This window comes from Chelon labrosus (assembly GCF_963514085.1).
Source record: "Chelon labrosus genome assembly, chromosome: 11".
NCBI lineage: Eukaryota > Metazoa > Chordata > Actinopteri > Mugiliformes > Mugilidae > Chelon > Chelon labrosus.
The window spans coordinates 14,992,730-15,009,594 of record NC_140344.1 but is presented as its reverse complement, the minus strand read 5'-3'; the positions used below and the strand labels follow the sequence as shown (position 1 = coordinate 15,009,594).

The window sequence follows — 16,865 nt, the reverse complement described above, 5'->3', positions numbered from 1 at the left end:
TGGGTGATTTTTCAACTCCTATCAACTCTATTTGTGCAGGATTAAAGGACTAAAGCAGTACAACACATATTGCTTTGCGAAACCCTCAAGCATTAAACGCACCCTGCGCACATATACAGTCAGTTTTACATCCTAATTGTGTTTGAGAAATATGGTGGACTTTGATGTGATTAGGATGCTCGATTCATTCTGAGTCGGCTTTGCTTTGCAGTTCCAGAGGCTGTCGTGTCAGAAAGCACACAAACTGAAGTGTTAGATGAGTAGAACTCTAGAGATTGCTGTGATTGCGGGAAAGAGGTGCAGGGTACTCTAACAATGCATGATGCATCTGTCCTCAAATATATTTCAAAACTTTGCAGTATGTGGTGCGGCATGACTCACCAAGTCGTGGCCCAGTGGAGGCAGATTGTCTACATGTCCCAGGTCAGCCTGGGCCTGCTGCACTGCCTGCATACTGCTGTTGATGGTCCCCATTAGGGCCTGCTGGGCCAAACTCTGACAACAACAAACAACACAGCGGGCAAATGACTAAACAGAATCTAAATACTTAACTTTGAAATCTGGTCTTGCAATTAAATATCTATAACCAGTAAGGGATGGACGGGCTTTTAGTGTGAATATGAGAAACCTCTCACTCCACAAATTGTTCACTGCGGTTATATTTCATAGCATGAGCCACACAAGTAATATTTCAGACATGAGTGGACCAGATTTGCATAAAACGTGAGTGAGCACTGTGATTTTTAAACCTTGCAGAGGTTACATCCTTCTCTCGTCACCTCATGTCAAGATTTATTTGCTTCACACACGTTATTTTGAAAATTGCACAGATTGGCCCAAGGTCGGGTGCTACAGTGTCAATTACTATGCAATCAAAATCAAAATAAGGTGAGATGGGGTTAATATGACATTTCTCCAGGACATCATGTTCAAAAGCAAATGCTTTTACTCACCAGCGGAGGCATGTGTCCTCTGTGCATCTGCCCTGTGGTGATTTGCTGCTGGGCGGAGGGCATGGTTCCCATATTGAAGGTGTCAGGACCGCCAATGGACCCAGACCGTATTATACCCGGAAGTGCTACTGAGCCATGTTCCACCCGACCAACCCGATTGAACTGCTGCTGCAAAATTGTGGACCTTGTGCACGGGAGAAAAAGAAACAGAAGCAGCGAATTTCACAGTTAAACATGCCACAATCATGAAACAGTTCCATTGCGTTACAGTATATACATCAAGAGGATTTATGCAGATGTTTCCGTTTAAAGCCATGGGTTTAAATGGAAGCATGTGTGTAGTGAAAAAAACACATAATAGAAAATCAAACAACTTGAAACACATTACAACTTCTATTAAGAGCCAGCGACCGTGTATTGATGAAGTGTGCTTTTCATCAGATTTTCTATCACATCCATTTGCATTTAAGGTAATAGACTGTATGTCTAGACGAACTGCAGACTGACATATGGAGATGTTTTAAATTTGACTCCGTTCCTTCCATTGCTTGGCAGGATCATTAAATTCTGATAATTGTTCCAGATGATAACGAAACTGCTGCTAATTTAGATGAATTACAATATTATAATTACAAACAATTATCGCGCACCAACAACAGTTCCCACAGTCTGCAGGCATTGTCAGAAGAAATATCGTACGGGAAAAAAATAAAAGAAACGTGTTTTCATGCCCAACTCAACAGATGCTCCTGACTCCATTGGTTAATTATGGCTTATTTTGAGAGGCAGCAATTATGTTTTTGTACCGAGAACCGCAACATGAGTCAATTGGCCCATAAGCAGCAGGAATATGATGCCCCATTCTGCCAGCGAGCGGTTTCACTAAGAGCCATGTGGATTTCCAGTGATAACAAATTTCCAGCCTCTGTGTGACAAACCCCCGGTTCGTCAGCTTTACTTTAAGTCGTCAGTCGTCAAGCTAAAATAAAATAAAGTAAAATCAGGCAACCAGCTATGAAAGAAAAAAACGGGATAAAACAGCTTCCAGCAAGTTGATCCCTTAACCTGAGTGACATCTTAACTTCCAAATGATGCAGCTTTCTTTATTAAAATAAGATAATACCTGAGGCTTTTCTGTCTTTTTTTCCAGATATCATACAAAGAAGCACTTTAACTAATTGCTTTCTTGAATACTGAGAATTGTGTTAGTGTTATTTTAATTTCAATGTGCTGTTTTTGCATTTAATTCCAACATTACCTCTCTTGGGGATCACTACACCGGGCAGTCAGAAACGCAATTACACGCACAATTAAACAGCGAGGTTCTAACCCATGAAGAATAACTAGACTGTGCTCAGCGAATCAGAATGGTCAGCATTTCCCTAGTTTAGACAACGCGTAATTACTGCTCACTTCTTAGGGGAAACCGACTCCTCCAGCATGGTGGCTTCCTCGTCTCCCTCAAGGCCAAAACGATCCTTACTCTGCTTCTGTAAAGAGAGGAGTTAGAGACATTACGGCGGGCTATAATGTGTGGAGAATTGGACGTATTTTTTATTTTTGAAAGAACTTCTTACATCAGCCGTTATAATTACTTGCCTTTTTAAGAATGATGTCAATGTATCCAGCGATGAGCTGGGATATCTGCTCTCCCTCTGTGGTCTGGACGGAGTAGTAACTTTCCTGGTACTCTCCGAAATCCTTTATTGAGGACAGCAGATTTTTGGGGTTAAGCTACGTGTTCTTTAAAACATTTAAATAAGACCTTTGCAATACAAATTGCCTCAGAGGGGGTTGGATAAAGATGGCAGCACCTTCATCATTTCTAAGCTTAATGAAACTAAAATTGACCGGCTTCAAAGGAGCATCCTATTACTCCGAAGGGATGACTCAAAACGAGACGTAAGGAATCTGAGACAGGCTCTCTTCAGAGCATTCTACAGAAACAGGAGATGAGGTTTTTTCATTTTCAGTTTAGATCAATTTTGACAAATATACCAATATACAGCACTTTTCCAATTTGACTTAATGTATTAATCTTTAAACAAAAGACAGCCTGTCAATACTGCGGCAAAAGAAGCCAACAGCTGATAAAGAAAACTGAAAAAGGCTTTTAGATAAATAATACATCCAAATTCAACACGTTCCCCCACTGTAAGGTATTTTTAACTTGGATGAGATTGGTGAAAACATTCAATATTACAGTCTGAGGCATCAACAATTTTAAGAATGCTGTTTGTATTGGAAAAGAAAAAAGAAAAAAATGGAGTTAAAAGGAGAATTATTTGAGGTAGGGCTGTGTAAATCACACTGTGCAGTGTGTGTGTGGTGAATACAAGCTGAAGTAGTGCTGAGGACTTGATGCAGTGAGTCACATAGTACCAAGGTGAAGCTCTTGGGGGAAGCTGCCCATCTCTTGACTGTTGTCAGAGGCCATTCCTGTACCACATCCTTCGTCTTCTCCTCCACTCGCATCACCGACTCTTTGGTGATCCCCAGCAGCCGCGGGACCAGCTTATTTTTACCCTTCATCTTTTCCTGTCAGATAGGAAAACATCAAGACAGCGTTTGTGTCGGCGCTAAACACCTACACAGATGATTCATTCAAGGCGCCAACCCATTGTGCCGTTCTGCTGGTGCTGCCGTAACACGCATGCCGTGTCTGCGGCTCGAAGCCCCAAACGGAGGAGGAGAAGGGCAGCTGCAGACTGACCCAGTAGAGTTCAGCCTTGTTTAACTGCTGCTTTATTGAGCAGGGTCTCCACAGGCTTTAGTCACTGTCAGCACAGCAGCATGGCACATCCACCAGGCAGCTCTCTGCCTGACCCGTTCCCCTGCCCTCCACTCTCTGCCCACTGAAAATCTATTACAGCTCACTTCAGACACCGAGTCCACAGTTGGCTCCCCTCCAGAGGTGCAGAGGACAAAAACAAAAATTAGCAGTGTGTAGAGATGGGGACTATATTTAATGTCTGCGAGCTTTTGTTTCTTTATCACTGGGTAAAAACTGACAGAAAGACAAATAAGAAAAAACAGCTTTCATGTTAAGTGCTCTCACACACAAGGACAGATAACATTATTCCAGTGTTTGTGATATCTTTGTGCAAAGGTTTATTTAAAAACTTCCATTGTCTTAGGTTACATTACTTGAACAACATAAACATCAAGGCTGAATTCAAGCAGGAAGTGTCATTTTCTAATCTGAAGTGGACAGCTGAGGTATTGTATTATTTTAAATGATCTGACCTTGATTATTGTTGGAGAAAACCTGCGCGTGGGAGAAAATGGAACTAGAATGAGGAGCGTGTCGCACTGTACACACCTGCACGCATGACTGCAAGAGACACCGAACAGGCTTATTTACTTCTCGTGTACAGTATTTCCATTTCTGCTACGCTTACAGCAACGCAAGGCTTGCCAAGATGAAACCTGCAGTGATTAAAGACTGACAGATGAGAAATGGAAGGTTACAATAAATGCTCCAACAAAGCCAGGTCTGTGCTTTTGCCTCGCACGCATCAAGATGAGAGTGCAGCTGGAGTGAATTATTTAACAGAGCCCTGACATCTCCATCACTACATCTCCTCATTGAACGTGGACAGCGCTCGCACGTGTAGATGCACGCGCACTCCTCTGCGCAAGATAATTTGAACCCTGTAGTGTGCTTTAACTACGGGACCAAACATTCCATTTATTTTCCATTAAGACGGCGGCTAACAACTGCACTCTTCCTCTTTTTCTCCCCTCTTTCCTGTGAGTTTATAGCCAAATGGGCTCCTGTCAGAGAGCTTTTATGATACCTGCTGGCGCATCTTCATCACATTCACACGCTGCACTTCGATTCCACTTTTGTGTTTGCCAAAGCAGAACAGAACGGAATTGCTATTGTCACAAGTTTTTCACAGCCTCTGAGTTTGCGGCGGAACGGCAAGAACACGAGAGTCCTGTCTGAAGCTCCAGATTTATTGTGATAATGGGGCTTTTGGTGTTTGAGCCACAAGCTTTCACATGTGCATATCAGAGCGGCTTTCTAATCACAGCTGCCACTCATTAGGATGAGAAATATCATTAACTTGTATCAGTTGTGTCTATTCAACATTGTTAGTAGTTGCTGGTAAATAAGTGTGTGATTTTGGTGTTTTAACCTGTTAATTTAGATCCACAGTCATGTGAATGCACCAAAGTTACACAATAACAATGAGGAACCAGTCAAGACAGCGGTTTACCACAATGGCAAGATAAAGCAGTGAAACAAACACATATAGTATTTGAGTTGGACTTTGTTTTAGGTGGCTAAATTATGTCTTTTTGCTGATCACACCAGCGGTCCTGTCTGGGACCGTGCCAATTACATCCACTGTAGGTAATACGCTGACTATGGATTAGGGGTTGAACCAACTGGTCGACTTTATTGCTGTGCAATGACACTTTAAGCAGGAAGTCGCCCATCACGTGACAATAACAACACAGACGATTCTGAGAAGACAGGTGAGGAGCCGAGTGGGTTGTTACAGCAAACTAGCAGCGGTTCATCAAGTGTGTGGAAATACTTCACTGAAGATGAAGACATGCAGAATATGTAAGTGAGTCTTGAAATACAACAAATGTATTACTGCAATACACGCTCATCTGAAAAGGCATCCGCTAACGGTCGCAGAGGAACGGTCCAAATCATCTCTACGACAGTTAATTATCAAACGTCCGGGGGTAACAGAGAGAAGGAGGCTACAAATCAACAATTTGCTGGTAAATTTCATTGTCTAAACTTATTAAACCTTTCACTGCTATACACGGAAAAGGCTTCACAGACATACTGAATTTTTTATCCCGGCTACATTCGCCTATCTTACAACATGCTGTGAAGTACTATTAAACATTATTGATGGTGCCGATTTATATAGACTATATATAACTTCAGCACACAGTATTGATAAGCTCATATGTTTATGTTCAGTTCTGATGTGATCTATTAGTTGACTTTGTTGCTGTGGTTGTAGAGCCACATATTAGACGTGTCAGCCTCTGTTGCTTCTTTTGTTTGAGACAGTACAATACTGTATGTATTCAGGTCAAGAATATAGATTTCATTGTTGCAGAGCGTTTCTACTGTGTTTTTATGTGCGACGTCATCGACTAGTCCACGTTGACTAGACTTTCACCACATATTAGTCGACCTTGAAAAATCCAAACCCCTACTATGGATAAGCACCTGGTACAACCCGAGTTCAAAGAAAACAAATTCCTTTGATATGGCAAGAAATACAATCTATCAGAATGTCACACTTGTAAGAACAATGTTAAGACAGATTATTTATCACTTAATTTTGAGGTAAAATGAAAAAAAACAACAACACAATAGATATCGAACAATCCCTCATCGCACACATGCACACTAATAAAAAAACACAGTTGTAATTGTTCTTTAATGGCAGAAATCCAATGTTCCTTTTTTTTTTCTTTTCTTCTTTTTTTGTGCGAGTGCAAACATTTCTTTCTGCTCTGCTCCTGGTACGTGCCACAAAACGCGTGAACATTCATACATCAGTACGGTTTTAGCTCTTACCTTCACCAGGAAGAAGGACACTCCATATGTCTGCAGGGACCTAGCGAGCTTCACATACTTCACTTTTCCCTCTATTTCTGTCATCTCTCCACAGTTTTTATGCTCCTAGGCAGAGAACAGATAAAACCCGTCCGTTATTTTAGATGTGTACTTTAGAAGCTGTGTCCTACATATTATATATGCATTTTGTCAATTTTATGCCTCAACAGAGAGCAGTTTGGCTATACTTCCAGTTTGCTGCCCATAGTTTCAAACCCTTTTTTTTTTTAAAGCAAGATTTGAGCAATGTACGGTACATACTTGGAATATTTTCTTCTCGGACCCCCTTTGCTTGATGTACTCTTTGGGAAGGAACTCCTTCAGGCTACGGAGATAGATGGCATTTTAACACTGTTACTTGTTGGAGCTACAGGCATTTCCTTTTCTATTAACATACCTCTACATATGAGGTCATTCTTGCCTTACTGTCTACACATCAGAAAACAGTTGTAACAGCTGACATCACCCCTGAGCTTTCCACTGGAGGAAATCCCCAAAGTAGCAGCCTGTGCTGAAACAAGCGATAACAACCCTACTATAGAGCTGTGAACTGAAGTTATACAGTAAAAGCACATCATGCTACAGTACAGTTCTTTAAATGCTGGTATTAGTGGATCATTTTGACAGGGAAAAAGCTTACTCCAGGAATCCGGGCTTGTGTTTGTGCTCCACGTGCGGTCCGAACTGGATCTGAGCCTGGATCCCTGCAAACTCACAGGCTTTATCAAAGGAGACGGGGTGGGATCCATTCAATATGTCATCTCTGGCCTGGAGGAGACACAAGGAGAGGGAGGGGGAATAAGTGAGAGGGAGTAACACACACACCCGGAAAAAAAACAAAAAAAGCGTAGAAGAACAAAGGCATGAGAATTATCCAAAATTCTCCCAACAGGGCGCTGCAATGAGCATTTCATTGTGCACTGTGGCTTCTGAGAGGATGTCGGTGAATGACTGAGTGCATTTCTAGAGCACCCGCACCGTAACTGAAGCTCATCCACACAGGGGAGCCAACTAAGATTTGTTTGTCACAATAAAAGCAATTCTGCCAGCTTTGGCACATAACAGCTTCAACAATTTGTCACCGCAGCCCATTACGTGTTATTAGAAAAGAAAACACATTAGAGAAATGTATCAGTCTATTACAGTATCCCATCTGCATTAGAGAGTGCCCCTCAATATAAGTCTAATGACTGAATGTTTCAGGGTTTGTTTTTCTTGTTGCTGCTCAACACCTAGCCCACCTGTCTGGCGCTGTTGAGACATCACTCATGTTTCAGTGCATTTTCAGCCAGGCTGTCTACATTAACTTCACCATTTAGATAAACCAAAAGGGAGACGCTTTTGTTGACATCTTTCAAATGGGTGCTCCTGTGTGTTGTTTTCTCCACGGGACAGTCGGCTCTGCTTCACGCTCCCCGTCTCCTCTCACTCCCTCTATCTGGTAGTTTTCTGCTGCAAATTTAATGGCTCCAAAAGCGGGGAGGCCTCGCTGATAGTGAGAAGGGCTCCATTCGTGCTTTTAGCATGAGCGTATCAGTGCACAGCGTGGATAGGACTCCTTCTTACGTCCCATTACATCTGTGAAAACACTGAGCGGCGGCTTACTGCTGTAATGAGGACAACAATCTCCCCTACTCACAATCAAGGGTAATTCATTGCGGAGTACGAAAGCTCTTACTGAAATCAAGAAGACACTCTAAAATTAGCCCTCACACACGCCACTCACTCTGAAACACACTGCTCACTTGACAGTAAGACGCTAAACACAATGGTAGAACCACATGCGCTAATTTTAGTATTGCTTGGTGTATGCAGATTGGTTGGAGAGTATAAAGAATCAGCCAATGGGACTCAAGTATTTGGAAAGAAAGATTTAGGTCGCAAGAGACATTGCACATTACTCGCTCTCTCTCAGTTCAAGAGAGAGGGGGCATACAAAAGATAAACACAGCCACGGGCTGAATAGTGCAGCTAGTTTGGGAGTACCTTAAAGTGCAATGCCACTGATGGTCGTTAGGTGCGGGCTCTGAAAAATCTCTGCCTCTAATAGTCACCCATTAAAAATGATCAATTTCTCTCATAAAACAAAGTTGTTAAAAGCTAAATTTACATGAGATTGTTTCCAAATGATTGTGTTGCATGTAGAATTAAGTAATGGAAATGTGATTTTAAAAAATTCCATATTTGAGAAACTGAAACGTGTTAGATGCAGCACCATTAAATGTAAACCCCTTTTCCACATTTCTCAGATGTATACCAGACTTATCACAGCGTCAGGATAACAAATAAATTATTACCTGCACTCTAAAATGAAAGTGGAAGTTTAACACCGGTAATGCGACGGAAATATTTTAGCGACCGTTTCTCTCCTCCTCCATTACAGCTGATAAGATAAGGGAGTCAATAACCATAAGAGTGGTTAATGTAACAGTGGTCAAGTAGCCAGAAACCAGTGTGGGTCATTCCTCAACTGCTGTGTAGACTTGGAAACGATAAGCACAGATAACCTGGATGTTAGTCCGTTAGAATCCTGTACACAAAGAGACAAATAACTGGTTTGTCCCTTGTAAATATAGGCCGCCTTTATGAGGAAGGAACTGAGACAACAGTGTACTTTGATGAGGGTGGAAGGGTGAGTGGAGCAGCGCGGCAGGTGCTGTTTGTAGGCGCCAACATCAGAGCAAAGCGAGAAGTGTCAGGTTGTGATAGTCACGCTGTACACCTGCATGAATATTATTGGAAGTTGCCCGACAGCTGATGGCCACGTGGCTGCGATTGAGCCTGTGACTGTAAAGTATGAATGAAACAGCTGATGCTTGTAAGCTATTTCACTAACCGTTGTGAGTTTTGCTCCACGGTCGCACACAGTAACGTATTGTAAATGTAAATGGCTGTCTTGACCCTCGTGTCTACATTTTGTCATATGACCAAATAGCTCAAATCATGTTTGTCATGAGATAAGACGGCAAGGACTGACCCTGAATTTCTCGTAGCAGACAGGACAAGCGATGCAGGAACTGGTTCTAGGAGATTCTAATAGAGCTGCATTGGCGGAAGTGAAGCAAGATGTCAGAAGCTGTGACACATACGGCCCGAGGCTACATCACTGAGGTCAGCCAATCCACCACGGCCCAGCAGAGCACACAGAGTATAATACAGCCATAAAAATAAATGCTGACACAGGGATGCACTAAAGATGCTAAATGTACACAGTGTTTTTGATGGAGATCAATCAGCAGCGGGTGGAATATGATATAATACCATTTAATACCCAATTCTGTCCCTGCTGATGCATCTCCTGATGCAAATGATCTATTTTAATAAGTGAAGAAGAATAAAAGCGAAAGAGAAATGCACACTGGGTGATGCTCATGCTGTTGAGGTTTGTCCCACTCTTAGGACTAATACAAAGGGAGTGGCTGAGTAGAAAAGGAGATTAGTCGGTTACTGGCAGAGCTTCCATTACGTGTGTGTGTGTGTATGTGTGGGCGGATGGGTTTGGAATCATGGAAGCGTCAAATCATGAATAAATATTTGAGATCACTGCAAATTTGCAGGGGTGCTCTGTGGAGGAAATGCCAGCAATAATGTCATCATCGGTGCAATCTGAGTTCAATTACTCTACACTAGTTTCAGAGGATTACTGGAATCATGAATGAGAAGTTGAAGAGGAAAATGGAGGGACTAGAAAGCTGTGTTTAAAAAAAAAAAGAGAGAGAGAGAGAGGAAGGCAAAAGAAGTGGAAGAAAAGCCAGAGGGATGTTCCACTCTGCTAAAGACCTCTCTTCCGGCTCTGTTTGGCCTTTTTAACACAGTGACAAATTAGAGCCACTGCTATGTGAAGAGTCTCTGTGATCGGAGTAACAATCTGAGTGTGTGTGTGTGAGTGAAGAGAGGGAGAACGAGGGAACGCTAGATGGGGCAGGGCAAGGGCAGGAGGAGGAGCTGTTATTGTGAAAGGAAATATGAGTCTGTGTAGAGAGGAGAGCATGATACGCACGGCGCTGTAATGTGTGCCAGGGTAAGAGGGTGGGGATGTGTGCAGCTATGTCAGAATGTGTGAGAGATGGAGAGGGAGTGGAGACAGGCAAACTGGAAGGGAAGGAAATGGAGGGTAGGAAAAATAGAGGCACAAACAGGAACGGACAGATAGAAGGGAGGAGAGCATCAGGAGCTGACAGGGAGGGTGGATGACTCAATGTCTTTTATAGACATATTCAAGAAGTCCCAAGGCAGCAGGGATGGACATGAATATGACATGAAGGGTCAAATACAAACTATATACTGTATACATACAGATTTTGAGAGATTTTATTGCGTAATCAGGCATAACATTATGACCACCTGTCTAATATTGTGTAGGTCACCTAAAACAGTTGTGACTCATCAGAGGATGGACATGAGGGGAGGGGCCTCTGTGGATCATCCCACAGATACTTGATCAGTTACGGATCTAGTGAATTTGGAGGCCAGGTCAACACCTTGTGCTGTTTTTCATGTTTTTTGAGTTGTTCTTAAACCGTTTTTTTTTTTGTGTGTTTGTGTGTCTGTGCCAGGCTGCATCCTGCTGGGGATGGCTGCTTCCATCAAGGAGTGTCATTGCTGTGGGGTGGGGGTGCCTGGTCTGGTCTAGGTGGGTGGTACATGTCTAAGTAATATCCACATGAATGCCAGGTCCAAACATTTCCCAGCAGAATACTGAATTCTCACAAGACGGTCTATGTAATTTATTTATCCTGTCAGTGGTTTTAATGTTGTGGCTGATCGGTGTATACGCATTTATGGAGAAGACTGGTTAAATAGGTCTGCTATAAAAAATTTATAGTAGCCAGTAGTGTGATGGTGGAAATCAAAGAGGTATTTAAAGCTCCACTAATCAATATTTTATAATAAGAATAAATCAATTTCTATGAAACTGGGGTCACTAGTAGTGACAAATCTCACCCGAGACTGCAGTTCTGTTCAGTTCTATGAGGCATTTTTGCTTTTTTTATTTCTTTTCTTGTGCAATGAGTAATGCATCATTTTCTGTAAGATCATGATATTGTAAAATGCTCCTGTATTTGTACGGCAAATTTTCTACCTATTTGAACTCTAAGCGCTTAATCTTTATCTGTGTGCAATCTGTATCTGTAATAATCTCTATTTGTATATCACTCTCAAATCAACATTACAAAGTTCTTTACAAAAACATACAAATCTGCAATTCTAAGAACAAGCACATAAAACAGAGTTAATAAAAACAGAACAATTAAAACATAACCAATAAAACACACAAAAATACAGAGAGGAACTTCAATAACACCTCAATTAAAACTCACTTAGAACTCAAATAAAAACCAAGAAAGGCTCTCTGATAAAAGTATGTTTTAAGTAGCCATTTAAAAGAGATCACAGAGTCAGCTGAACTGATTTCAGCAGGCAGATCATCACACAGCCGCGGGGCCCTGACTGTGAACGGCCTCTCACCTTTTGTTTTCAGCAGGGCCCCTGGGACAGAGAGTAGACCTCTGCCCGAGGATCTCAAGATACGTGCCGGCCTGTTTGTTACTAGCAGTCACAATGACACATCACACATTCACACACAAGTGCCAAGCACTGGGAGCAACTTGTGGTTCAGACACACTTCAGCATGTGGTCCATGCCCCCAGGAACATTGCTAACCCTCTGGTTTGTGGACAACCCGCTCTACCTACTGGACCACAGCCTCCATACACAATCAACCACAACATTATGACCACTGACAGGAGAAGAGAATAACATTGACCAGCTTGTGACAATTCAATGATCTGGTGGGAAACTTTTGGGCCAGGCATCCATGTGGCTGTTATTTAGACATGTACCACCCACCTTGACCAGACCAGGCACCCCCACCCCATAGTAATGACACTCCTTGATGGCAGCAGCCATCCCCAGTAGGATGCAGCCTGACACAGACACACACACAAAAACAGTTTAGGAACGACTCGAAAACATGGTTCACTAGGTCTCCACAAGAACTGATCAAGTATCTGTGAGATGCAATGATCCACAAAGGCCCCTCCCCTCAACCCATAGGACCCAAAAGCCCCCCACTAACAACATTCTGTTGCCAGACACCACAGGACACCCTCAGAAGGCCCATGTCCATTCTCTGATGAGTCACAACTGCTTTGGAGGCACAAGGGAGACCTACACAATAAGAGGATATGTTATGCCTGATCGGTGCATGTTTCTAGTGCTGCTGTCCTGTGAGAATCGAATAATGTAAGAGCTCATTTTCAGCTCAGAAAACAGCCATTATTTCTTCAGTATGTTTTTAGTAGGTGAATGTTCTCAAACCAAAGGGTATCAAATTAAAAATCACCAAATTTGGAGATATCTGCTTTTTAGTGGCCAGGAATGGGAAAATTAAACTGGTAACTAAACCTGTCACACTAAAGTGGGGTAAAAAAGAATGATATTTACTTTTGGGATATAGTAGATTAGAAGATAAAGCTGCACAACACCCACTTGAGAACATTACCTCAGTAAATGTATTGTATGAACCATGAAACGAGTCATTGTGCCTATACCACATTTCAGTCTGTTGGGACCTGGCCAAAAGCTGGATGCACATTACAACAGTCTAATTACACTCTCTCTCTCTCTATTGTTTTTTTGCCTCACCAGCATTAATGTGTGTGTAACAAGTTTACCTGAACATAGAGCAGGTTGAGCTGGACAGGGTCCCGTGAGTCCACATTCTGATCCGAGTAGAAGAACTTGCGCCGGAGCAACAGAGTCTCACTTTCTTCCACTCCCTGCTCCCTGAATGTCCTGCTGTGGTCCAGCCAGTTCACTGCTCAATCAATACACACAACCCTGTTACCACCTGCACCAAAATTAATAGACATTTACTTTACTTTAAGTCAAGATGTCACCAGAGGGGCGTCCCTATGGTGAAATTAACCGGGGAGTTTGAAAACGGCAGGTCATTTTTTTTCTGTTGAGATGAAAGCTAGCCACAGTCGGAGGGATATTTATATATTTGCATGTTTCATCGTTTAATTGGCGTCTTCTGGGAAAAAGATAATAGCAGCAATTTCACTAAACCTTCATATTTCTATGCAAAAAAAAATAGACTTGAGTGATTAAGTGGAGAGAATGGTGCTGAGTGAGGATCTTTAATGTGAAAGTAAGAAAATGGTGTAATGCCGTCAACATATCAAGACACTTGAGGAGGCTTTTTTCAAGCTTGCACTCACAATCATCATCCGTGTGGAGTTTGGCTTTGAGCTTTTCCATCTTCCTCTCGTCTCGCAGCAGCAGGGTTCTGTCTTTCTTCAGCGTCCCCATCCCGTCCTCCTTCTTCTCTTCTGTCACCTCCTGAATGAGGGAGTACTCCTCATAGTTGGTGATTCCTGAAAAGTTAGCCAGGGAATTCTCAGAGGGGGAGACGCTTCAGACTGGCACGATAACTGCTGCCATGATAGAGAAAGCATGTCTGCAATTCTCCTGCACTCTCTTTTTATCACTTTCTCTCTGCCTTGAAAAAGAAGTGAAGTGGAGCTGGTACAGAGCCAGAAAGCTAAGGAAAAAAAAAAAGGAGCCAGGGAGGAGGAGAAGCGAAGCAGAAAGCCCTACTCTAAATAAACATTTTCCAATAAAGCTATCTGCCAGACACACATCCCTCTCTTCCTCACCCAATTAGGCTTGGAAGTGGCCCATTATAATTGAAATATACAGCTTAGGGAACACCTCTGTGACACGCAGGGACGCAGTGGTCTGGGCTTTAGAAAGTACACGTCAGCATTTATTAGAAACAAGATTGTTTAAGCTTGATAAATCACGTCTCTAAACAAAACAAGGACATAAGCAAGCATACAGAATTAAAATATGAACTCAAGACCAGATAATAACACGCCACTACGACGCCACTCAATATGAAGTCAAGTGATATGTCATGGAATTTAAGCTTTGGATGGAGGCTTAAGCTTGTTACATACTCTGCAAGAACCGAGAATTTTGCTCTCTCTCGTTTGGTTCTCGCAGTTTGTTCGACACATCATCTGGGCAGAACGTTTTTCTCGTGTGGTGTCTGACAACTATTCTGTGCTAGGTCAGAAATAGAAAGTGGACGTAGATAATGCGGAAAAGTGGAAATCTTGTCGTTCCCGCCCTGTTTCAGTTGTGCAATGCATCGTTTTGGGGATCAGCTGGCGAAGACAATTGAACAAACAGCTGTCGATCCCATTTTGTAACTAGCGGCCACACTGCTCTGTGAGCTCCCGGACGCTAATATTCGCAGTGTGACCGCTAATCTCTCCTGGGTAGAGATCGGCACACCACGTGTGGGTGCACGCTGATCCAATGGACAAGGTCTGTCTGTGAAGGTTCTCAATCATCCAGGTCATGGTATATCCAAAAAGGGTTCAAAAAAGGCAACTGGACTTGTAGATTTTTTTGAGAAGACATTTCACCACTCTTCCGAGTAGCTTCTTCAGTTCTAGGGGACTGGTGGGAAGTCTGAGGTTTAAATAGGAACTATTGACTGGCCGACATCCTAAAATAAGAAAAGTGCCTCTTGTCGTCCAGTTGTTTCTGTCAGATTCCCACAATGCTTAGCGCGTGTGACATATGCTGCAGTGGGAGGGCCCTATGAGGAAACTTCCCAGAGGAGTTTCTCGTTAAGTATAAATGACCTGACCAGAACGAACACCACTCATTAGAGTAGCTTCTTCAGTTCTAAGAGACTGGTGGGGGGTTGAGTTTTAATTGGGAACATCTGTGGGTCAGACCTCCTATTGAGGAACGACTACTGTCTAGCCATTAATGGACACTTGTCGTGCCAGTTTCTGGTCGTCAACAGAAACAAGTCAAGCAAGTTTCTGTCAACGACCAGAAACTGGCACGACTAGCGTCCACTAACGGCTAGTCGTTCCTCAATTCCCCACCAGTCCCTTAGAACTGAAGAAGCTCCTCAGATGAGCGGCGAAAGGTCTTCAAAAAACTCAACAAGTCCAGCTGCCTTTGGATATACCATGACCTGGATGACTGAGAACCTTCACAGATGAGCTTTGGTCTTGTTCTTGCCACCTCGAGAAAAAGCACTAATTTCTCGGTTCTTGCAGAGTATGTAACAAGATTGATTTTCACAGAATCCATAGCGAAAACCCTTACCTATTCTACTGCATATGGTGACAAGCAGCTCGCCAACTGTTTTTGAGTCATCCACCATGATGGTTTTAACTGCACCGTCCAGCATTTTGATCTTTTGCGGCCGTTGTTTCTTCTTATACTCCAAGACATCCTGAGGAAAGCAAGACAGGAAGCACAATGACATCTGATCGCTCTTGTTCCGTTTGCTGAGTCCCATTAAGAAAATGACAGTTTTCCACCCCCGGACTATGCTCTGTGATTTAATCTTACTCCGTTTCGCAGCATGTAGTAATCTAGGGTCCGTCCAGACTCAAGCCAGATTCCTTTCCTCGGATCATCGTCAGACAGGAAGAGACCATAATCTGAGGCTGAAACACCAAGTGAAACAAAGCATGCAAATGTAAACGCCTATAGATTTCCATTATGTAAATTAGATTCACAAGTCTTCCTCCAACCTTGTCCTGTCTGGGCTTCTGGGACTCTCTCTCTGATGATTCTGCAGGCATCATACACAGGGGTGGATGGTTCAAACTGCATCGTCTTCACCACATTGCACTGGCGCACACAAATCTTTAATGACAAGGCCACCATCTTGGTGGGATGTATAATGGCCTCACCGACCTCTACGCCTGGAAAACACAGAAGTAGAAACATAATGTAGTGTATGTTCACTTGTACTGATGGCTAAAATAGATGGTCTGTGTTATGGTGGCCATTATTTCAATGTCCTCTCATAAAAATAAAAAAGTCTGACGTCTCGGAGGTAGAATAAAACGCCATGCCCGGAACAAATCACCACAATTATCTCCTGGGAGACATTTTTATCCGTGAACTTGAATGCATGTTATGTTGTACCCTTGCCTCAGCAGCTCATCACATTTCAGCTCTTCGGATATTAAACGGTTAGTGTATGTGGAGAGAGTTATCCATACTAAGGCGAGAAACATAACCTCTCAGAAAGAAAATCTTTTTAATAGACGAGAATAACAGGAGACGAGACAAAACACATTTCACCACTGCATCGTTATTCTCCTTGTTCGCTCTCTCCTCCAGAAGCAGACTTCAGCGTGAGACAAGTCAGTAGGGGCTTTGTCATACACCGCAATTAGGGTGAATCAATCCTGGTACTCTGAGACTCGTGTGTACAAACATTGGAAAGGAGCTACAGAGTTTTTTTTCTCCTCCTCCTT

General features: G+C 42.7%; 1 protein-coding gene across 1 annotated transcript in view; it reads right to left on the bottom strand.

Moving 5' to 3' along the window:
* The window catches only part of tln2b (talin 2b), a 48,240-nt gene extending 31,807 nt beyond the window's left edge, over window positions 1-16,433 (bottom strand). The window contains exons 1-13 of the mRNA XM_084555107.1: window positions 16,131-16,433; window positions 15,946-16,043; window positions 15,697-15,826; window positions 13,782-13,937; window positions 13,233-13,375; window positions 7,196-7,323; window positions 6,817-6,880; window positions 6,517-6,621; window positions 3,336-3,491; window positions 2,553-2,654; window positions 2,367-2,443; window positions 954-1,137; window positions 382-495 (exon numbers count right to left, since the gene is read on the bottom strand). Coding sequence (XP_084411233.1) covers window positions 382-495; window positions 954-1,137; window positions 2,367-2,443; window positions 2,553-2,654; window positions 3,336-3,491; window positions 6,517-6,621; window positions 6,817-6,880; window positions 7,196-7,323; window positions 13,233-13,375; window positions 13,782-13,937; window positions 15,697-15,826; window positions 15,946-16,043; window positions 16,131-16,329 — 1,656 coding nt within the window. The 5' untranslated portion in view covers window positions 16,330-16,433. The remainder of the gene's footprint in view (window positions 1-381; window positions 496-953; window positions 1,138-2,366; window positions 2,444-2,552; window positions 2,655-3,335; window positions 3,492-6,516; window positions 6,622-6,816; window positions 6,881-7,195; window positions 7,324-13,232; window positions 13,376-13,781; window positions 13,938-15,696; window positions 15,827-15,945; window positions 16,044-16,130) is intronic.
* Window positions 16,434-16,865: the final 432 nt, after the last annotated feature.